Genomic DNA, 24,409 nt, shown 5'->3' with positions numbered 1-24,409 from the left:
ATGGGTAAAACTGAAAGTGGATGGAGAGAGATGGATTATTATTGGTGCATATGCACCTGGGTAGGAGAAGAAAGATCATGAGAGGCAAGTGTTTTGGGAGCAGCTGAGTGTGTTAGTAGTTTTGATGCACAAGACTGGGTTATAGTGATGGGTGATCTGAATGAAAAGGTGAGTAATGTGGCAGTTTAGGGAATAATTGGTGTACATGGGGTGTTCAGTGTTGTAAATGGAAATGGTGAAGAGCTTGTAGATTTCTGTGCTGAAATAGGACTGGTGATTGGGAATACCTGGTTTAAAAAGAGAGATATACATAAATATATGTATGTAAGTAGGAGAGATGGCCAGAGAGCATTATTGGATTATGTGTTAAAATTGTTGGGTGCACGAAAGAGAGACTTTTGGATGTTAATGTGCTGAGAGGTGCAACTGGAGGGATGTCTGATCATTATCTTGTGGAGGTGAAGGTGAAGATTTGTAGAGGTTTTCAGAAAAGAAGAATGTTGGGGTGAAGAGAGTGGTGAGAGTAAGTGAGCTTGGAAAGGAGACATGTGTGAGGAAGTACCAGGAGAGACTGAGTACAGAATGGAAAAAGGTGAGGGTAAGGGACGTAAGGGGAGTGGGGGAGGAAGGGGACGTATGTAAGGAAGCTTGATCTCTTGCGCAAAAGATGCTTGTGGCATGAGAAGCTTGGGAGGTGGGCAGATTAGAAACGGTAGTAAGTGGTGGGATGACGAAGTAAGATTATTAGTGAAAGAGAAGAGAGAGGCATTTGGATGAGTTTTGTAGGGAAATAGTGCAAATGACTGGGAGATGTATAAAAGAAAGAGGCAGGAGGTCAAGAGAAAGGTGCAAGAGGTGAAAAAGAGGGCAAATGAGAGTTGGGGTGAGAGAGTATCATTAAATTCTTGGGAGAATAAAAAGATGTTTTGGAAGGAGGTAAATAAAGTGTGTAAGACAAGACAACAAATGGGAACATCGGTGAAGGGGGCTAATGGAGAGGTGATAACAAGTAGTAGTGATGTGAGGAGATGGAGTGAGGATTTTTGAAGGTTTGTTGAATGTGTTAGGTGATAGAGTGGCAAATATTGGGTGTTTTGGTCAAGGTGGTGTACGAAGGGAGAGGGTTAGAGACAATGATTTGGTAAACAGAGAAGAGGTAGTAAAAGCTTTGCAGAAGATGAAAGCTGGCAAGGCAGTGGGTTTGGATGGTATTGCAGTGGAATTTATTATAAAAGGGGGTGACTGTGTTGTTGACTGGTTGGTAAGTATATTTAATGCATGTTTGACTCATGGTGAGGTGGCTGAGAATTGGCAGAATGCATGCATAGTGCCATTATACAAAGGCAAAGGGGATAAAGGTGAGTGCTCAAACCACAGAGGTATAAGTGTGTTGAGTATTCTTGAGAAATTATATGGGAGGGTATTGATTGAGAGGGTGAAAACATATACAGAGCATCAGATTGGGGAAGAGCAGTGTGGTTTCAGAAGTGGTAGAGGATGTGTGGATCAGGTGTTTGCTTTGAAGAATGTATGTGAGAAATACTTAGAAAAACAGATGGATTTGGATGTAGCATTTTTGGATCTGGAGAAGACATATGATAGAGTTGATAGAGATGCTCTGTGGAAGGTATTAAGAATATATGGTGTGGGAGGCAATTTGTTAGCAGTGAAAAGTTTTTATCGAGGATGTAAGGCATGTGTATGAGTAGGAAGAGAGGAAAGTGATTGGTTCTCAGTGACTGTCAGTTTGTGGCAGGGTTGCATGATGTCTCCATGGTTGTTTAATTTGTTTATGGATGGGGTTGTTAGGGAGGTGAATGCAAGAGTTTTGGAAAGAGGGGCAAGTATGAAGTTTGTTGTGGATGAGAGAGCTTGGGAAGTGAGTCAGTTGTTGTTCGCTGATGATGCAGCGCTGGTGGCTGATTCAGGTGAAAAACTGCAGAAGCTGGTGACTGAGTTTGGTAAAGTGTGTGAAAGAAGAATAATGAGAGTAAATGTGAATAAGAGCAAGGTTATTAGGTACAGTAGGGTTGAGGGACAAGTCACTTGGGAGGTAAGTTTGAATAGAGAAAAATTAGAGGAAGTGAAGTGTTTTAGATATCTGGGAGTGGATTTGGCAGTGGATGGAACCATGGAAGCAGAAGTGAGTCACAGGGTGGGGGAGGGGGCAAAAATTCTGGGGGCGTTGAAAAATGTGTGGAAGGCGAGAATATTATCTCGGAAAGCAAAAATGGGTATGTTTAAAGGAATAGTGGTTCCAACAATGTTATATGGTTGCAAGGCATGGGCTATAGATAGAGTTGTGTGGAAGAGGGTGGATGTTAAGGAAATGAGATGTTTGAGGACAGTATGTGGTGTGAGGTGGTTTGATCGATTAAGAAATGAAAGGGTAAGAGAGATGTTTGGTAGTAAAACGAATGTGGTTTAGAGAGCAGAAGAGGGTGTTTTGAAATGGTTTGGTCACATGGAGAGAATGAGTGAGGAAAGATTGACAAAGAGGATATATGTGTCAGAGGTGGAGGGAACGAGGAAAAGTGGGAGACCAAATTGGAGGTGGAAAGACGGAGTGAAAAAGATTTTGAGCGATCAGGGCCTGAACTTGTAGAAGGGTGAAAGGCGTGCAAGGAATAGAGTGAATTGGAATGATGTGGTATACTGGGGTCGACGTGCTGTCAACAGATTGAACCAGGGCATGTGAAGTGTCTGGGGTAAACCATGGAAAGTTTTGTGGAGCCTGGATGTGGAGAGGGAGCTGTGGTTTTCGTGCATTATTCATGACAGCTAGAGACTGAGTGTGAATGAATGTTGCCTTTGTTGTCCTTTCCTAGCACTACTTTGCGTCCATGCAGGGGGACTGGGTTGTCTTTTCATGTGTGGGAGGGTGGCAACAGGTTATGAATAAAGGCAGCAAGTATGAATTATGTACATGTGTATGAATGCATGTGTCTGTGTATGTATGTATATGTATACATTGAAATGTATAGGTATGTATATGTGCATGTGTGGACGTGTATATATATACATGTGTATGTGGGTGGGTTGGGCCATTCTTTCGTCTGTTTCCTTGCGCTACCTCGCTAACACGGGAGACAGCAACAAAGTATAATAAATAAATAAATACTGTGCCTGTGTATTGAAATTGAAGTGTATTAAGAAAATAAGCCTAGTAGAAATAAAGAAATGCCACTTCCATGTCTTTTTATGTTCTCAGGTTTTCACACATGTCATTCTCAGCACCTTTCTTCCATTCACTCACAATGCAAAAGTAATAATATAACTATATTTTGTTACTTTTAAATGCAAATTAGTTGTAGGTCTAATACCTCTCTTCTGACCATACCCATTGTTTAAGTGTTGAATGTATGCAGTAGTTTTTTCAGATATTTTTATCAGTCACATCCAGCAGTAGCTATGAATCATTTTATGTAACTGTAGAAGGAAAATATTGTATGAAATTCTGACTATTTTTGTAATGATAGACTCTTGCCTTCAGATGTTGAGTGGCATCCCTGAAGTAGACTTAGGTCTTGAAGCCAAAATTCGTAACATTGAAGCTACAGAAGAAGCCAAGCAGAAGCTGCTGCGGGAGAGTATGATGAAGAAGGAAAGGCCTTCAGAATTTGTACCCAAAAATATGGCTGTCAACTTTGTACAGCACAATAGATGTAAGTATTCCCTGTTACTGAATTATACCCAGCTCTTGAATGAAATGTAAAATTCAAGCTTAATGGAATTACTTTTCTACACATATAATGCTATGGTCATTTGACACAGTGACTGAAGCAGCACCATATATTATATATATCCCCACAGTGTGACTTTGAAAAATAAAAAAGAATCTTTGTTTTCCATGTCAAATGAAAGTTATTTTTTTCTAAAGCACATAAGACAATGCAGTAGATCTGTGCTCCCATGTGTGATGAGGCTCACAGATGAACAGTTTTTTCAGGCAAGTCAAGGCTGTCACCATGGCCGACTGTGCTAGACTTATGATGCCTCCCTCACCATATGATGCAATATTTATGCACTTTTTTGCGACATCAATTTTATATTTCCTTACACTTATAGTTTTTTTGCTATGTTGAAGGCTCCAGTCATGGACAAAAGTCCACATCAAGGCTGTTCCTTAATTGAAATATAGAGAAAATTATGAAATGAAAAAAGAAAAGACAAGGGGAAGTATTTATGAATTTTGAGAAAGTAAAAGACCTGTCTTTTGAAATGTGGCAAGTCATAATTATTGGGAAAGACATGAGAAGGTAAAGAGTTCCAAAGCTTCAACGTGGAGGAAAAGGAATAGATGTCAAAACGGCCCCTTGAGTTGCCAATTGCCACAAAATAATCGTGTGATGCAACAGTTTGCGTAGTATTGCATGGTCTAGCTAGTGGTTGTGGGTGTAGGGCAAGGGGGTCAAGTTTGGATGTTAGCCTGGAACTGCTTATAAGTCGGACCACTTTCGACTCAACTCTATCAAGTAAGGATACAGAGCTAGAACCACCTCAAATATGATAACAGTACTCCACACAAGGATGAATCAATCATTTGTTTAAATGGTTTAGCCGTTCAAAAGAGAAGAAATTTCAACATGTTAACAGGACACTCAGTTTCTTAGAGGCAGACTTAGCTATTCCCTTAATGTAGGGTTTCAAAGAAAGAGTGGATGTTACGGTAATACCAAGTATGTTCATTAAGTCAAGAGGTGGAATTACAGAACCATCAAAGTAGAGACAAGAGTTGTGAGTAGTTTTTGATGAAGGGATGAATAGAAATTGGGTCTTGGAGGCATTGAACTTAACAAGATTGTGCGTACTCCACTGAGATATCCTATACAAGTCTGTTTATTGAGAAAGCTGTGTCAAGAGAAGATGCAGATCAAGTGAGAGAATAGGGAGCAGAATTGAAGGATGTGGATAAATGCAGTGTTGAGTCATTCCATTAGATTATTTGTGGTGGGAGATTCATTAAAGAAAAGGAGAAAAAGTGTAAGGGACAGGACAAAACCTGAGGGACACTGGTGTTGATGGAGAAAATGGGGGGAGGCTGATCCATCATCTACCACAGAGATAGATCAATTGGAGAGGAAGCTAGATATCAAGAAGCAAAGTAAGGAAGGAAAGCAAAAAGAAGGGAGCTTAAAGATGAGACTTCAGTGCCACACCCTGTCAAAAGTCTTAGATATGTTAAAGGCAACTACATATGACTCCCCAAAATCTTTCAGGGCCAATGACTGGACATTAGTAAGTTACGAAAGAATCTCACCAGTGTATCTCGCCTTACAGAAGTCATGCTGGAGATCAGAGAGAAGACTGTGATTTTTGAGGTGTTTAAGGATATAGGAGTTGAGGAGGGATTCAAAGACTTTGGAAATGTTAGATGTCGAAGCAATAAGACAATAGTTAGAGGGGTCAGAATGGTCACTTATCTTAGGGATGGGATGTATCAAGACATTTTTCTAAGGAGAAGGAAAAGTTTTGATTTTTAACAGAAACAGAATAGACGAGCAAGCACAGATGCAAGTTTAGAAGCATACTCTTTTAGTTCACAGGGATGGATGCCATCACAGCAATAAGCCTTGCTTTTGTCCAGCTTTTTGGACAGTCTGAAAAGAGATTATGGGAAGAAGTAGAGGAGTACTAAGAGGAGCATCAGGGGGTGAAGGAATGTAAGTCATCCAAGGTGGTGTTACAGGTATATTAATTCCTCTAGATAACAATGATATTTCTCCTCTTGCAAATAATTGATTTTTCTATATTTACCATATATGTATAAAGTTTTTTCATACTTGATTGCTGTTTCTAGCATTAGCAAGTTTGAGCCAGAAACAGACAAAAGGCCACATTCACTCACACCCTTTCTCTAGCTGTCATATGCAATGCACTGAAACTACATCCCTTTACACACAATCAGGTCCCATACACCTATCGATAATTTCCCCCAGCTGCTGAATTCACACACCTTGGTTCAGAACACTGACAGCACATTAAGCCCTGTATACCATAGCATTCCAATTCACTCTGTCTCATGCATGCCTCTCACCCTGTTCAGGCTCTGATCATACAAAATCTTTTTCACACCATCCTTCCATCTCCAATTTGGTCTCCTTTTTCTTCTTGTCCCCTTCACTTCTGACATATATATCCTATTTGTCAACCTCTCCTTACTCATTCTCTCCATATCTCCAAACCTTTTTAGTACGTGACCAAACCACTTCAACACCACATTTTATCCTCAAACATTTCATCTCCACCCCTTTTAGAAAGTTAAAATACAAGGAGGGGAGGGTTTCTGGCCCCCCGTTCCCGTCCCCTTTAGTCACCTTCTACGACCCGTGAGGAATGCGTGGGAAGTATTCTTAATCCCCTATCCCCAGGGTTGAGCCATTCTTTCGTCTGTTTCCTTGCAATACCTCGCTAACGTGGGAGACAGAGACAAAGCAAAATAATAATAATAAATAATAATAAAAAATTTCATCTCCAACACATCCACCCTCCACACATCTTCATGTATAGCATATTTGTCAATCTCTCCTTACTCATTCTCTCCATATCTCCAAACATTTTTAGCAGTTAATTAAACCACTTCAACACCACATTTTGTCCTCAAACATTTCATCTCCAACACATCCACCCTCCACACATCTTCATGTATAGCCCATGCCTCATATGCATACAAAATTGTTAGGACTACTATACCTTTAAACATGTCAATTTTAGCCCTCCCAGTTAAAGACCTCTCTTTCCACACATTCTTCAGTGCTCCCTCACCCACCCTGTGACTCACTTTTGCTTTTATAGTTCCATTTTACCATCATGTCCACTCCCAAGTATCTAAAACACTTCACTTCCACCAGATTTTATCCATTCACACTCATACCACAGCTACCCTGTTTCTCTATCTGTCTGTCTATTTCTCTGATGCCATCCCACCAGAAACTCCCATCAAGGGATGGCCACGGCAAAAGAGTTTCCACTCATCCCTGTTCTTACATACCTTCCTCTTATGCACCATTCTATGCATTCTAACACCATTTCTCTCCCTCTTGTATTCTTCTACCCTATTTGCCCATATCAGAGTGGTCTTCCTCTCACACTATCATGCAGTTTCCTTGTAAACTCCCTGCCTTGCATTCTTTCCACATGCCCAAACCACTTTAAAGTATTACATTTCATCCACTTTACCACTCTACAATTCATTCTTTAATTTCATTCTTCATTCCATCTAATCACATCACATGCTCTTCTCTAATAGCTCATCTCCACAGCATGGATTCTTGACCTCAGTAAATCATTCCATGTCCATGCTTCAGCTGCATAGGTGAAGGTTAGGAGGATTAAGCTTACCTTACCTTAATTGTCCCTTCACTTCCATACTTACACCAACTCCCTTCATTGTTCAATTACGGAGTCCAATGACTGTTCTACTCTGTACTCCCTTATCTCTCTTTCCATATCATCAGACTTACCCAAGACAGCTCCTAAATACTTAAAGTTTTTCACCTATTCCAGTCTTTCTCCCTCTATACCTAAAGCACAGTTTTGTACACTTTTTTTTTCACTATATATGGTTTTACAAAATCAATAACTTTCACTCTATTTTTTTTTTTCAAACACCATTACTTGTACCTGTATTTACCTTCAATTGCATATGGTTACACACATCATAAAGCAAATTTACAACGTTCTATAACTCCAGTTCATTCTCAGCAAACAACACAGTATCATCCTCTGACAGGCTTGCCATTAGCCGCCATATCTCACCACCACACTCCATCTCTGACCCCTTTTCCCTAGTTTTGTTTTCATCTCTCTTATCAGTCCACCCATATATATATATATATATATATATATATATATATATATATATATATATATATATATATATATATATTTTTTTTTTTTTTTTTTTTTACTTTGTCGCTGTCTCCCGCGTTTGCGAGGTAGCGCAAGGAAACAGACGAAAGAAATGGCCCAACCCCCCCCATACACATGTACATACACACGTCCACACACGCAAATATACATACCTACACAGCTTTCCATGGTTTACCCCGGACGCTTCACATGCCTTGATTCAATCCACTGACAGCACGTCAACCCCTGTATACCACATCGCTCCAATTCACTCTATTCCTTGCCCTCCTTTCACCCTCCTGCATGTTCAGGCCCCGATCACACAAAATCCTTTTCACTCCATCTTTCCACCTCCAATTTGGTCTCCCTCTTCTCCTCGTTCCCTCCACCTCCGACACATATATCCTCTTGGTCAATCTTTCCTCACTCATTCTCTCCATGTGCCCAAACCATTTCAAAACACCCTCTTCTGCTCTCTCAGCCACGCTCTTTTTATTTCCACACATCTCTCTTACCTTTACGTTACTTACTCGATCAAACCACCTCACACCACACATTGTCCTCAAACATCTCATTTCCAGCACATCCATCCTCCTGCGCACAACTCTATCCATAGCCCACGCCTCGCAACCATACAACATTGTTGGAACCACTATTCCTTCAAACATACCCATTTTTGCTTTCCGGGATAATGTTCTCGACTTCCACACATTTTTCAAGGCTCTCAAAATTTTCGCCCCCTCCCCCACCCTATGATCCACTTCCGCTTCCATGGTTCCATCCGCTGACAGATCCACTCCCAGATATCTAAAACACTTCACTTCCTCCAGTTTTTCTCCATTCAAACTCACCTCCCAATTGACTTGACCCTCAACCCTACTGTACCTAATAACCTTGCTCTTATTCACATTTACTCTTAACTTTCTTCTTCCACACACTTTACCAAACTCCGTCACCAGCTTCTGCAGTTTCTCACATGAATCCGCCACCAGCGCTGTATCATCAGCGAACAACAACTGACTCACTTCCCAAGCTCTCTCATCCCCTACAGACTTCATACTTGCCCCTCTTTCCAAGACTCTTGCATTTACCTCCCTAACAACCCCATCCATAAACAAATTAAACAACCATGGAGACATCACACACCCCTGCCGCAAACCTACATTCACTGAGAACCAATCACTTTCCTCTCTTCCTACACGTACACATGCCTTACATCCTCGATAAAAACTTTTCACTGCTTCTAACAACTTGCCTCCCACACCATATATTCTTAATACCTTCCACAGAGCATCTCTATCAACTCTATATATATATATATATATATATATATATATATATATATATATATATTTTTTTTTTTTTTTTTTTTTTTTTTTTTTTTTTTTTTATACTTTGTCGCTGTCTCCCGCGTTTGCGAGGTAGCGCAAGGAAACAGACGAAAGAAATGGCCCAACCCCCCCCCCCCCCATACACATGTACATACACACGTCCACACACGCAAATATACATACCTACACAGCTTTCCATGGTTTACCCCAGACGCTTCACATGCCTTGCTTCAATCCACTGACAGCACGTCAACCCCTATATACCACATGACTCCAATTCACTCTATTTCTTGCCCTCCTTTCACCCTCCTGCATGTTCAGGCCCCGATCACACAAAATCTTTTTCACTCCATCTTTCCACCTCCAATTTGGTCTCCCTCTTCTCCTCGTTCCCTCCACCTCCGACACATATATCCTCTTGGTCAATCTCTCCTCACTCATTCTCTCCATGTGCCCAAACCATTTCAAAACACCCTCTTCTGCTCTCTCAACCACGCTCTTTTTATTTCCACACATCTCTCTTACCCTTACGTTACTTACTCGATCAAACCACCTCACACCACACATTGTCCTCAAACATCTCATTTCCAGCACATCCATCCTCCTGCGCACATCTCTATCCATAGCCCACGCCTCGCAACCATACAGCATTGTTGGAACCACTATTCCCTCAAACATACCCATTTTTGCTTTCCGAGATAATGTTCTCGACTTCCACACATTTTTCAAGGCTCCCAAAATTTTCGCCCCCTCCCCCACCCTATGATCCACTTCCGCTTCCATGGTTCCATCCGCTGACAGATCCACTCCCAGATATCTAAAGCACTTCACTTCCTCCAGTTTTTCTCCATTCAAACTCACCTCCCAATTGACTTGACCCTCACCCCTACTGTACCTAATAACCTTGCTCTTATTCACATTTACTCTCAACTTTCTTCTTCCACACACTTTACCAAACTCAGTCACCAGCTTCTGCAGTTTCTCACATGAATCAGCCACCAGCGCTGTATCATCAGCAAACAACAATTGACTCACTTCCCAAGCTCTCTCATCCCCAACAGACTTCATACTTGCCCCTCTTTCCAGGACTCTTGCATTTACCTCCTTTACAACCCCATCCATAAACAAATTAAACAACCATGGAGACATCACACACCCCTGCCGCAAACCTACATTCACTGAGAACCAATCACTTTCCTCTCTTCCTACACGTACACATGCCTTACATCCTCGATAAAAACTTTTCACTGCTTCTAACAACTTGCCTCCCACACCATATATTCTTAATACCTTCCACAGAGCATCTCTATCAACTCTATCATATGCCTTCTCCAGATCCATAAATGCTACATACAAATCCATTTGCTTTTCTAAGTATTTCTCACATACATTCTTCAAAGCAAACACCTGATCCACACATCCTCTACCACTTCTGAAACCGCACTGCTCTTCCCCAATCTGATGCTCTGTACATGCCTTCACCCTCTCAATCAATACCCTCCCATATAACTTACCAGGAATACTCAACAAACTTATACCTCTGTAATTTGAGCACTCACTCTTATCCCCTTTGCCTTTGTACAATGGCACTATGCACGCATTCCGCCAATCCTCAGGCACCTCACCATGAGTCATACATACATTAAATAACCTTACCAACCAGTCAACAATACAGTCACCCCCTTTCTTAATAAATTCCACTGCAATACCATCCAAACCTGCTGCCTTGCCGGCTTTCATCTTCCGCAAAGCTTTTACTACCTCTTCTCTGTTTACCAAATCATTTTCCCTAACCCTCTCACTTTGCACACCACCTCGACCAAAACACCCTATATCTGCCACTCTGTCATCAGACACATTCAACAAACCTTCAAAATACTCATTCCATCTCCTTCTCACATCACCGCTACTTGTTATCACCTCCCCATTTACGCCCTTCACTGAAGTTCCCATTTGCTCCCTTGTCTTACGCACCCTATTTACCTCCTTCCAGAACATCTTTTTATTCTCCCTAAAATTTACTGATAGTCTCTCACCCCAACTCTCATTTGCCCTTTTTTTCACCTCTTGCACCTTTCTCTTGACCTCCTGTCTCTTTCTTTTATACTTCTCCCACTCAATTGCATTTTTTCCCTGCAAAAATCGTCCAAATGCCTCTCTCTTCTCTTTCACTAATACTCTTACTTCTTCATCCCACCACACACTACCCTTTCTAAACAGCCCACCTCCCACTCTTCTCATGCCACAAGCATCTTTTGCGCAATCCATCACTGATTCCCTAAATACATCCCATTCCTCCCCGACTCCCCTTACTTCCATTGTTCTCACCTTTTTCCATTCTGTACACAGTCTCTCCTGGTACTTCCCCACACAGGTCTCCTTCCCAAGCTCACTTACTCTCACCACCTTCTTCACCCCAACATTCACTCCTCTTTTCTGAAAACCCATACAAATCTTCACCTTAGCCTCCACAAGATAATGATCAGACATCCCTCCAGTTGCACCTCTCAGCACATTAACATCCAAAAGTCTCTCTTTCGCACGCCTGTCAATTAACACGTAATCCAATAACGCTCTCTGGCCATCTCTCCTACTTACATAAGTATACTTATGTATATCTCGCTTTTTAAACCAGGTATTCCCAATCATCAGTCCTTTTTCAGCACATAAATCTACAAGCTCTTCACCATTTCCATTTACAACACTGAACACCCCATGCATACCAATTATTCCCTCAACTGCCACATTACTCACCTTTGCATTCAAATCACCCATCACTATAACCCGGTCTCGTGCATCAAAACCGCTAACACACTCATTTAGCTGCTCCCAAAACACTTGCCTCTCATGATCTTTCTTCTCATGCCCAGGTGCATATGCACCAATAATCACCCACCTCTCTCCATCAACTTTCAATTTTACCCATATCAATCGAGAATTTACTTTCTTACATTCTATCACATACTCCCACAACTCCTGTTTCAGGAGTATTGCTACTCCTTCCCTTGCTCTTGTCCTCTCACTAACCCCTGACTTCACTCCCCAGACATTTCCAAACCACTCTTCCCCTTTACCCTTGAGCTTCGTTTCACTCAGAGCCAAAACATCCAGGTTCCTTTCCTCAAACATACTACCTATCTCTCCTTTTTTCACATCTTGGTTACATCCACACACATTTAGGCACCCCACTCTGAGCCTTCGAGGAGGATGATCACTCCCCGCGTGACTCCTTCTTCTGTTTCCCATTTTAGAAAGTTAATACAAGGAGGGGAGGATTTCCGGCCCCCCGCTCCCGTCCCCTCTAGTCGCTTTCTACGACACGCGAGGAATACGTGGGAAGTATTCTTTCACCCCTATCCCCAGGGATAATATACATATATATATACATATACACACACACACACACACACACACACACACATATGCACATACACACACACACACACTCATACATATATATACATATGAAAAATGTAAGAACAATTTAGAAACAAACTTTTAGCTTGAAATGAATGAAAAAAAATGAATGTCACATAATGGTTCAACCTCTGGCTATGGAAAAGGAAATGTACAATTTATTCACACAAACGTCAATAGCAGTTCTCATCAATTTCACCACTGTGTCAATAAGCTTCAATGTCTAAGCTACATTTTTCTCCAACTTCACTATTTTCTTGTCAAAAACACCATGCATGAAAATATATATATATATATATATATATATATATATATATATATATATATTGAAAAGCCATGGTGACATCACACAGCCCTGCCTCACACTCACATGCATACTGAAACTTTCACTCAACTCTCAATCCGCTCTTACACATGCATTTGCTCCTCTATGGAAGGCTTTCACACCATCCAGCAGTTGTCCCCTACCCAATGTTTCCTTAACACATCCCATACAGCATTCCACTTGACTCTGTCATACACTTTCTCCAGGTCCATAAAAGCTGCATACAACTTTTACCTTTCGCAAAATACTTTTCCATGTTCATCTTTACCATAGGCATCTGATCCACACATCTGCAACCTTTCCTTGCTCTTCACTTGTGTATTTATTCACTTCCATCACTCTATCCATCAACATTCTTGCATACACTTTTCCTGGTATACTTAACAGACTTTTTATTGTTATTATTATACTTTGTCGCTGTCTCCCGTGTTTGCGAGGTAGCGCAAGGAAACAGACGAAAGAAATGGCCCAACCCCCCCCCATACACATGTATATACATACATCCACACACGCAAATATACATACCTACACAGCTTTCCATGGTTTACCCCAGACGCTTCACATGCCTTGATTCAATCCACTGACAGCACGTCAACCCCGGTATACCACATCGCTCCAATTCACTCTATTCCTTGCCCTCCTTTCACCCTCCTGCATGTTCAGGCCCCGATCACACAAAATCTTTTTCACTCCATCTTTCCACCTCCAATTTGGTCTCCCTCTTCTCCTCGTTCCCTCCACCTCCGACACATATATCCTCTTGGTCAATCTTTCCTCACTCATTCTCTCCATGTGCCCAAACCACTTCAAAACACCCTCTTCTGCTCTCTCTACCACGCTCTTTTTATTTCCACACATCTCTCTTACCCTTACGTTACTCCCTCGATCAAACCACCTCACACCACACATTGTCCTCAAACATCTCATTTCCAGCACATCCATCCTCCTGCGCACAACTCTATCCATAGCCCACGCCTCGCAACCATACAACATTGTTGGAACCACTATTCCTTCAAACATACCCATTTTTGCTTTCTGAGATAATGTTCTCAACTTCCACACATTCTTCAAGGCCCCCAGAATTTTCGCCCCCTCCCCCACCCTATGATCCACTTCTGCTTCCATGGTTCCATCCGCTGCCAGATCCACTCCCAGATATCTAAAACACTTCACTTCCTCCAGTTTTTCTCCATTCAAACTCACCTCCCAATTGACTTGACCCTCAACCCTACTGTACCTAATAACCTTGCTCTTATTCACATTTACTCTTAACTTTCTTCTTCCACACACTTTACCAAACTCAGTCACCAGCTTCTGCAGTTTCTCACATGAATCAGCCACCAGCGCTGTATCATCAGCGAACAACAACTGACTCACTTCCCAAGCTCTCTCATCCCCAACAGACTTCATACTTGCCCCTCTTTCCAAAACTCTTGCATTTACCTCCCTAACAACCCCATCCATAAACAAATTAAACAACCATGGAGACATCACACACCCCTGCCGCAAACCTACATTCACTGAGAACCAATCACTTTCCTCTCTTCCTACACGTACACATGCCTTACATCCTCGATAAAAACTTTTCACTGCTTCTAACAACTTTCCTCCCACACCATATATTCTTAATACCTTCCACAGAGCATCTCTATCAACTCTATCATATGCCTTCTCCAGATCCATAAATGCTACATACAAATCCATTTGCTTTTCTAAGTATTTCTCACATACATTCTTCAAAGCAAACACCTGATCCACACATCCTCTACCACTTCTGAAATCACACTGCTCTTCCCCAATCTGATGCTCTGTACATGCCTTCACCCTCTCAATCAATACCCTCCCATATAATTTACCAGGAATACTCAACAAACTTATACCTCTGTAATTTGAGCACTCACTCTTATCCCCTTTGCCTTTGTACAATGGCACTATGCACGCATTCCGCCAATCCTCAGGCACCTCACCATGAGTCATACATACATTAAATAACCTTACCAACCAGTCAACAATACAGTCACCCCCTTTTTTAATAAATTCCACTGCAATACCATCCAAACCTGCTGCCTTGCCGGCTTTCATCTTCCGCAAAGCTTTTGCTACCTCTTCTCTGTTTACCAAATCATTTTCCCTAACCCTCTCACTTTGCACACCACCTCGACCAAAACACCCTATATCTGCCACTCTATCATCAAACACATTCAACAAACCTTCAAAATACTCACTCCATCTCCTTCTCACATCACCACTACTTGTTATCACCTCCCCATTTGCGCCCTTCACTGAAGTTCCCATTTGCTCCCTTGTCTTACGCACTTTATTTACCTCCTTCCAGAACATCATTTTATTCTCCCTTAACAGACTTATTCCCCAATAATTGCTACATACATCCTTAGCACCTTTTCCTTTGAATAAAGCAACAATAATATCTCTCAACCAATCCTCAGGCACAACCATCTGTTTCTATGCTAAATTACATATCAGATGAATCCACTCTTATCTGATTTCCTCCTCCATGCCTCAGCATTTCAGCCATAATCCCATCCACTTCAGGTGCCTTTCCTACCTTCAGCCTCATTACTGCCCTTCTTACCTCCCATTTTGCTATAAGCCCTTACTATTGTATCCTCTTCATTCTATCCATACCTATTCATGTTGCAACTGTTGCCTCCCCTTCACCCACATTCATCAGTTCTTGAAAATACTCTTTCCATCTTCATTTCTCTTCCTCCTTTTGATTCAGCAACTCACCTTCTTTACTTTTCACATTCATATTTCCACTCTTGCATCCACCTCTTTCCTTTTTTCACCTCCTTCCAGGATAGTTTTTTATTACCCCAGAACCTTTCACTTAACTTTCTTCCAAAATCTACATATTTTCTTTCTTTGCTTTCCTCTATCAGCTTCTTAGCATTCCTCCTTTGCTGAACCTCTACTGGTACATTGTTATTGAACAATTTACCATATGTCTTTTTCTTCTCTTTCACAGAATTTCTATATCTCTTCTGTCCACTATGCATTGCCCTTTTTATTCCTTTATTTCATAACTTTCTTCCAAAATCTACATATTTTCTTTCTTTGCTTTCCTCTATCAGCTTCTTAGCATTCCTCCTTTGCTGAACCTCTACTGGTACATTGTTATTGAACAATTTACCATATGTCTTTTTCTTTTCTCTTTATTTCATAACTTTCTTCCAAAATCTACATATTTTCTTTCTTTGCTTTCCTCTATCAGCTTCTTAGCATTCCTCCTTTGCTGAACCTCTACTGGTACATTGTTATTGAACAATTTACCATATGTCTTTTTCTTCTCTTTCACAGAATTTCTATATCTCTTCTGTCCACTATGCATTGCCCTTTTTATTCCTTTATTTCATAAATCTGTATCCAACTACTAATTCTGCAACCTTTGATAGTATTTCTCTAAACATTTTGAACATCTAGGTCATGCATCCCTGCTTTAACTACACTTCCATCTAAGCTTTCAGTTACTTTCCTTCCATACTCATCCCTGCATTTTTTCTGATTCATCCTCTCACTCGCCAACACATTTACTTCTCCATTCTTCTTTACACCATGCATCCACTTCTCTCTCATCCTCATCCCAACAAGAATTCAGAATGGTCAGTCTCCAGAGAATCCTCTCACAACTACTCTAGCATCTTGCACCACCTTTCTTAATCTTTCATCTACTGCCACATAGTCACTCAAAACCTTTTGCTCTTCTCTTCCATCTTTCCTCATTCATGTATATCTAGGGATCATCTTTTGCTGAAAAAAGATGTTTGCAAGGAATAAACCCCAGTCAGCAGAAATATCCCCATGATAACTTGCATTCTCATTTACTCTGGGCACTCCCTATTTACCAACTATCTCATGAATTTCATCATATCTCACTTTTGCATTCACCTCACCCAATATGACCATGTTTCTCTCATTCTCAAAACTGTTTATACAGTCATTCAAATTTCTCCAGAAGAGCTTTATTTCATCCTTACCTTATACAGTCTTCATATTCATAAGCGCATATACGCATACCCATGCGTACATCACAACATCAGTCTCTTCTTTCACCCACACTGTTCTTGATTTATTCCATCCATGCTCTGTAACACCCTCCCACACTCTTGGTGATAGTGGCTTTGTACATCCTTCTTTCCCTTTAATCTGATAGTTTTTCACTCGTTCCTTTCCTTACCACTCGTGCTCCCAGGCCTTCCCATAATTTGCATTCATCATTTCCATTTTCACTCCACACACCTTGCCCAAGGATATGGGTTACCCCAATCCCCAGCACATTCAAGCTACAACTTTTAAACTTCTCCACAAGCTCTCCCTCCTTTTACTCTCACGATCATCCCATTTACATTCAGCATCATCACCTTCAATCGCCTGTCTCTTTTACTCCTCAGCATAACAGGTAGACCAGTACCATTTCTTAGCCTTTTGTGCCTCACTTTTGACAGGTCACTGACTGAGAGCAACTCCAGCAGAGTGTTCCAAGAGGCAGCAAGACTTCAAAATTGTCCAAAAGCTGAAAAGTCACAGTACACCTCAGATGTTTGTCTAAATTCAAAAGGAATTTCCTGATGGAGATGGTCAATGCCTCCCACTTTAGTTCCACCCCAAAGTTAGTTAATGAGGTCACCATGAGAAGGCAGGGTGAGACCTGGATACTCTAGAAAAACATGAGTATGCCCTTGAGGTTCTGACACTTGACAACTCTACCGTGCTGTACTTAACCTTGCTTTTATTCACATTTTCTCTCAACTTCTGTCTTTCATACACTCTGCCAAACAAGGTCACCAACTTCTGCAGTTTTTCACTTGAATCTGCCACTAGTGCTACATCATCAGCAAACTACAGCTGGCTCACATCCCAGGCCCCCTTTCTCCAAGACTCTTGCATTTACCTCCCTCACCACCCCATTCATAAACAAATTTAACAGCCATGGTGAGATCACACACCCCTGACACAAACCATTCCCCACTTGGAACAACTTACCCTCCTCCCATTCTATTGATACACATGCCTTACACCCTTGATAAAAACTTCTCTGCTTCTGACAGCTTTTTTTCCCACACCACGTATTCGTAAAACGTGCAACATGGCATCTTTTTCTACCCTGTCATATGTTTTTTTCTGAATCCATGAATGTCCTATACAAATCCATCTGCTTCAGCAAGTATTTTTCCCACAATTTCTTTAAAAACAGACTCCTGATCCACACATCCTCTACTGCTTCTAAAACCACATATTTCCTACCCAATTTGATGATCTGTATGTGCTTTCACCCTCTCAGTCACTACTTTTCCATGCAGCATACCAGTTGCACTCAACAAACTTATGCCTCTGTGATTTTAACACACTTCTTTGTCCCCTGGTCTTTATACAGTGGCACTATACATGCATTCTGCCAGTCCTGAGGCACTTCACCATGATCCATATAAAGATTGAAAATCCTAACTAACAAATCAACAAGAAAGTGTGGATGTAACCAAGATGAGAAAAAAGAAGAGAGAGGTAGTATGTTCGAGGAAAGGAACCCGGATGTTATGGCTCTGAGTGAAACGAAGCTCAAGGGTAAAGGGGAAGAGTGATTTGGGAATGTCTTGAGAGTAAAGTCGAGGGTTAGTGAGAGGAAAAGAGCAAGGGAAGGAGTAGCACTACTCCTGAAACAGGAGTGGTGGGAGTATGTGATAGAGTGTAAGAAAGTAAACTCTAGATTAATATGAGTAAAATTGAAAGTGGATGGAGAGAGATGGGTGATTTTTGGTGCATATGCACCTGGGCATGAGAAGAAAGATCATGAGAGGCAAGTGTTTTGGGAGCAGCTGAGTGAGTGTGTTAGTAATTTTGATGCACAAGATCAGGTTATAGTGATGGGCGATTTAAATGCAAAGGCGAGTAATGTAGCAGTTGAGGGAATAATTGGTGTACGTTGGGTGTTCAGTGTTGTAAATGGAAATGTTGAAGAGCTTGTGGATTTATGTGCTGAAAAAGGACTGGTGATTGGGAATACCTGGTTTAAAAAGAGAGATATACATAAGTATATTGGACTACGTGTTAATTGATAGGTGCGCAAAAGAGAGACTTTTGGATGTTAATGCGCTGAGAGGTGCAACTGGAGGGATGTCTGATCATTATCTTTTGTCTTTTGGAGGCGAAGGTGAAGATTTGTAGAGGTTTTCAGAAAAGAAGAGAGAATGTTGGGGTGAAGACAGAGGTGAGAGTAAGTGAGCTTGGGAAGGAGACTTGTGTGAGGAAGTACCAGGAGAGACTGGAAAAAGGTGAGAACAAAGGACGTAAGGGGAGTGGGGGAAGAATGGGATGTATTTAGGGGATGTATTTAGGGAAGCAGTGATGGCTTGCGCAAAAGATGCTTGTGGCGTGAGACGCGAGTGAGGTGGGCCTGAACATGCAGGAGGGTGAAAGGTGTGCAAGAAATAGAGTGAATTGGAACGATGTGGTGTACCGGGGTCGACATGCTGTCAATGGATTGAACCACGGCATGTGAAGCGTCTGGGGTAAACCATGGAAAGTTCTGTGGGGCCTGGGTGTGGAAAGGGAACTGTGGTTTCGGTGCATTATTACATGACAGCTAGAGACTGAGTGTGAATGAATGGGGCCTTTGTTGTCTTTTCCTAGCGCTACCTCGCACACATGAGGGGGGAGGGGGTTGTTATTTCATGTATGGTGAGGTGGTGATGGGAATGAATAAAAGCAGACAGTATGAATTTTGTATACCACATTGTTCCAATTCACTCTATTCCTTGCACGCCTTTCACCCTCCTGCATGTTCACGCCCCAATCACTCAAAATCTTTTTCACTCCATCTTTCCACCTCCAATTTGGTCTCCCACTTCTCCTCATTCCCTCCACCTCTGACGCATATATCCTCTTGGTCAATCTTTCCCCACTCATTCTCTCCATGTGACCAAACCATTTCAAAACACCCTCTTCTGCTCTCTCAACCACACTCTTTTTATTACCACACATCTCTCTTACCCTATTATTACTTACTCGATCAAACCACCTCACACCACACATTGTCCTCAAACATCTCATTTCCAGCACATCCACCCTCCTGCGCACAACTCTATCCATAGCCCACACCTCGCAACCATACAACATTGTTGGAACCACTATTCCTTCAAACATACCCATTTATGCTTTCCGAGATAATGTTCTCGACTTCCACACATTCTTCAAGGCTCCCAGGATTTTCGCCCCCTCCCCCACCCTATGATCCACTTCCGCTTCCATGGTTCCATCCGCTGCCAGATCCACTCCCAGATATCTAAAACACTTTACTTCCTCCAGTTTTGCTCCATTCAAACTTACCTACCAATTGACTTGACCCTCAACCCTACTGTACCTAATAACCTTGCTCTTATTCACATTTACTCTTACTTTCTTCTTTCACACACTTTACCAAACTCAGTCACCAGCCTCTGCAGTTTCTCACATGAATCAGCCACCAGCGCTGTATCATCAGCGAACAACAACTGACTCACTTCCCAAGCTCTCTCATCCCCAACAGACTTCATACTTGCCCCTCTTTCCAAAACTCTTGCATTTACCTCCCAAACAACCCCATCCATAAACAAATTAAACAACCATGGAGACATCACACACCCCTGCCGCAAACCTACATTCACTGAGAACCAATCACTTTCCTCTCTTCCGACATGTACACATGCCTTACATCCTCGATAAAAAACTTTGCTTCTAACAACTTGCCTCCCACACCATATATTCTTAATACCTTCCACAGAGCATCTCTATCAACTCTATCATATGCCTTCTCCAGATCCATAAATGCTACATACAAATCCATTTGCTTTTCTAAGTATTTCTCACATACATTCTTCAATATATATATATATATATATATATTATCCCTGGGGATAGGGGATTAAGAATACATCCCACGTATTCCCTGCGTGTCGTAGAAGGCGACTAAAAGGGGAGGGAGCGGGGGGCTGGAAATCCTCCCCTCTCTCTTTTTTTTTTTTTTTTTAATTTTCCAAAAGAAGGAACAGAGGGGGCCAGGTGAGGATATTCCAAAAAAGGCCCAGTCCTCTGTTCTTAACGCTACCTCGCTATCGCGGGAAATGGCGAATAGTATGAAAAAAAAAATATATATATATATATATATATATATATATATATATATATATATATATATATATATATATATATATATATTATATATATATATATATATGAATATATATTATCCCTGGGGATAGGGGAGAAGATACTTGCTACATATTCCCTGAGTGTCGTAGAAGGTGCCTAGAGGGGGAGGGAGCAGGGGGCTGCAAGTTCTCCCCTTCTGTTTTAATTTTTCGAAAAGAAGGAACAGAGAAGGGGGCCAAGTGAGGAAATTCCCTCTAAGGCTCAGTCCTCTGTTCTTAACACTACCTCGCTAAAATGGGAAATGGGAAATATGTATGAAAAAATGTATATATAAATTTTTCGAAATTATTTGGTCACATGGAGAGAATGAGTGAGGAAAGATTGATCAAGAGGATATATGTGTCAGAGGTGGAGGGAACGAGGAGAAGTGGGAGACCAAATTGGAGGTGGAAAGATGGAGTGAAAAAGATTTTGAGTGATCGGGGCCTGAACATGCAGGAGGGTGAAAGGCGTGCAAGGAATAGAGTGAATTGGAACGATGTGGTATACCGGGGTCGACGTGCTATCAATGGATTGAACCAGGGCATGTGAAGCGTCTGGGGTAAACCATGGAAAGTTCTGTGGGGCCTGGATGTGGAAAGGGAGCTGTGGTTTCGGTGCATTATTACATGACAGCTAGAGACTGAGTGTGAATGAATGGGGCCTTTGTTGTCTTTTCCTAGCGCTACCTCGCACACATGAGGGGGGAGGAGGTTGTTATTCCATGTGTGGCGAGGTGGCGATGGGAATGAATAAAGGCAGACAGTATGAATTATGTACATGTGTATATATGTATATGTCTGTGTGTGTATATATATGTGTACATTGAGATGTATAGGTATGTATATTTGCCCTTAGGTGTTAAGAACTGATTTGTGTGGTGCTGGAATTGTCATCTTCAGGGCAGATGTATCTTAGTGTCATGACTCTTAGGCAATTGTCTTTTCCCTTGCATTATCCTGTTTTTGAGTTTTCCTGTAAACTTCGTCTTCCATGTTGTTCTCTGAAGGGTCATGGAACAGTCCAGCCCTGGAGAGAAATGTTAGATTTAAAGTATGAAGAACATTTTTGGGAGGTTGTTGTTTCTCCCTTTCCTTCCCCCCTCTCTCAGAAAAAAGTCTACAATCGATGGTGGTGACCCTTGGGTTAACTTATCTTTTCTGAGAGTTATATGGCAGGTAGGTACCATTGGCTTGGTGAATAATGATATCTGCACCAAGCAGAGGTTGCTGTTTTGTCAATGGGCAAACTTTGGTAGAGACACTAGGCCACTAGCTCCAAACAAATGGTAACGAGGTGAAAATCATTTACCTCACCAGAAAACAGTGGAGTTGAGATCTTAAGTTTCTACCTCCTAGGGATTCTTAAGATCCTATAATGATTCATAGGACATCACTGTGGAGATAAACAGTTTTTCATGCTTCAGTACATATTTCTTTTTTGATACCATTGCTGTTTTGTTTTTCCAAATCTTTAAAGGTATTTGTATTCCACCAGTTAACTTGGAGGAGGCAGGACCTGCCAAGAAGAATGAAAAGAAAGTGCAGGAGATTGTGGAGCCTGTGGTTGGAGGTGGTGTTAAGATATCCACTATTGCCCCCAAGAGACCTCATGGAGAGAAAGCCACTGATGACTTTCATTATGAAAAATTCAAGAAGCAATTTAGAAGGCACTAAGTAAAGTTTAGAATTTTAATGGTTGATGATGTTTGTACTTTTATGTGTTTATGTATATTAGCAAAGATTTGAATGGAATTATGAGTTTTACAAGTTTTTATTTCACAAACTTCAGATGATTTTTTTTTTTTTTTTTTTGCTTGTGGCCATTCCAAGGAAGAACTGTATACAGTAAGTGAATGAGTTGTAGCACTGTTTGAAGGTTGTAATCCAGTTTTTAACAAGACAGTTACAAAACAACAGGGAGGGGTCCAAAGAATTGCAGCAAGACTGGTACAAAACTTACTGAAATAGAGTTACAGAGAGAGAGGAGGGAAGGACCAAAAGAGACTTAAGAATTACACATAAATTCGTAGGAGACCTAGACACTGTTAACGTGAAACTTCTTTGAAGTTAGTAGAGAATTCAGAACAAGAGGGCATAGTGGAAAGTTAGGCCAGAGAAGTGTATGGATGGATGTAAAGAATATCTTCATCTGCTGAGGTGTGGACACTTAAAACAAGCTAGGCAAAGGTAAGGAAACGCAGAGTATAAAAAACATGAAAGCCTATAAAGTATAATGGAAATGGAAGGATAACAGGTGGACTTTATATATGTAAGGCTTCCTTCTCGTATGTTCTAATAGGTCGTACGGTCCAGTTATGATTATTGTGTTTGGTTAGGGGTTAGATATTGTCCTCTTAGAAAAAAGATGAATAAGTAAATAAATTAACAAAAACTCACAATTTACCTTTAAGATTATAATAAAAGGGAAAAGGATGCATCTGTAAGACTGTTTCATTTATACCAATCATCTTTATTAAAGTCACACTCTTTCCCCACTCCTATGAGCTTAAGTATTTTATTTTGTATCATGAAATATTTTTGGCCCTTCGTGATGTTTTAGTAGAATAACCAAAATGCCATAACTGTGAAAGAATTGATGAAAGAGAGCAAGCTTAGAAAAGAGGCATTTATTTTTATTTTGCTTTGTCGCTGTCTCCCGCGTTAGCAAGTAGCGCAAGGAAACAGACGAAAGAATGGCCCAACCCGCCCACATACACATGTATATACATACACGTCCACACACGCAAATATACATACCTATACATCTCCTATACAGTAGGGGTGAGGGTCAAGTCAATTGGGAGGTGAGTTTGAATGGAGAAAAACTGGAGGAAGTGAAGTGTTTTAGATATCTGGGAGTGGATCTGTCAGCGGATGGAACCATGGAAGCGGAAGTGGATCATAGGGTGGGGGAGGGGGCGAAAATTTTGGGAGCCTTGAAAAATGTGTGGAAGTCGAGAACATTATCTCGGAAAGCAAAAATGGGTATGTTTGAGGGAATAGTGGTTCCAACAATGTTGTATGGTTGCGAGGCGTGGGCTATGGATAGAGATGTGCGCAGGAGGATGGATGTGCTGGAAATGAGATGTTTGAGGACAATGTGTGGTGTGAGGTGGTTTGATCGAGTAAGTAACGTAAGGGTGAGAGAGATGTGTGGAAATAAAAAGAGCGTGGTTGAGAGAGCAGAAGAGGGTGTTTTGAAATGGTTTGGGCACATGGAGAGAATGAGTGAGGAGAGATTGACCAAGAGGATATATGTGTCGGAGGTGGAGGGAACGAGGAGAAGAGGGAGACCAAAT

The 24,409-nt window shown here is 41.3% G+C and overlaps 1 protein-coding gene across 2 annotated transcripts in view; it reads left to right on the top strand.

The window, feature by feature from the left end:
* The window catches only part of LOC139765302 (splicing factor C9orf78 homolog), a 116,868-nt gene extending 93,314 nt beyond the window's left edge, over window positions 1–23,554 (top strand). For both annotated transcript variants that reach the window (XM_071692692.1, XM_071692691.1), the window contains exons 6-7: window positions 3,494–3,665; window positions 22,606–23,554. In XM_071692692.1, coding sequence (XP_071548793.1) covers window positions 3,494–3,665; window positions 22,606–22,784 — 351 coding nt within the window. In that variant the 3' untranslated portion in view covers window positions 22,785–23,554. The remainder of the gene's footprint in view (window positions 1–3,493; window positions 3,666–22,605) is intronic.
* Window positions 23,555–24,409: the final 855 nt, after the last annotated feature.

Source organism: Panulirus ornatus, chromosome 53, assembly GCF_036320965.1.
Source record: "Panulirus ornatus isolate Po-2019 chromosome 53, ASM3632096v1, whole genome shotgun sequence".
In the NCBI taxonomy this organism is placed as follows: Eukaryota; Metazoa; Arthropoda; class Malacostraca; order Decapoda; family Palinuridae; genus Panulirus; species Panulirus ornatus.
Note: the sequence above shows the minus strand (reverse complement) of the source record. Positions and strands in the feature narration are given on the sequence as shown.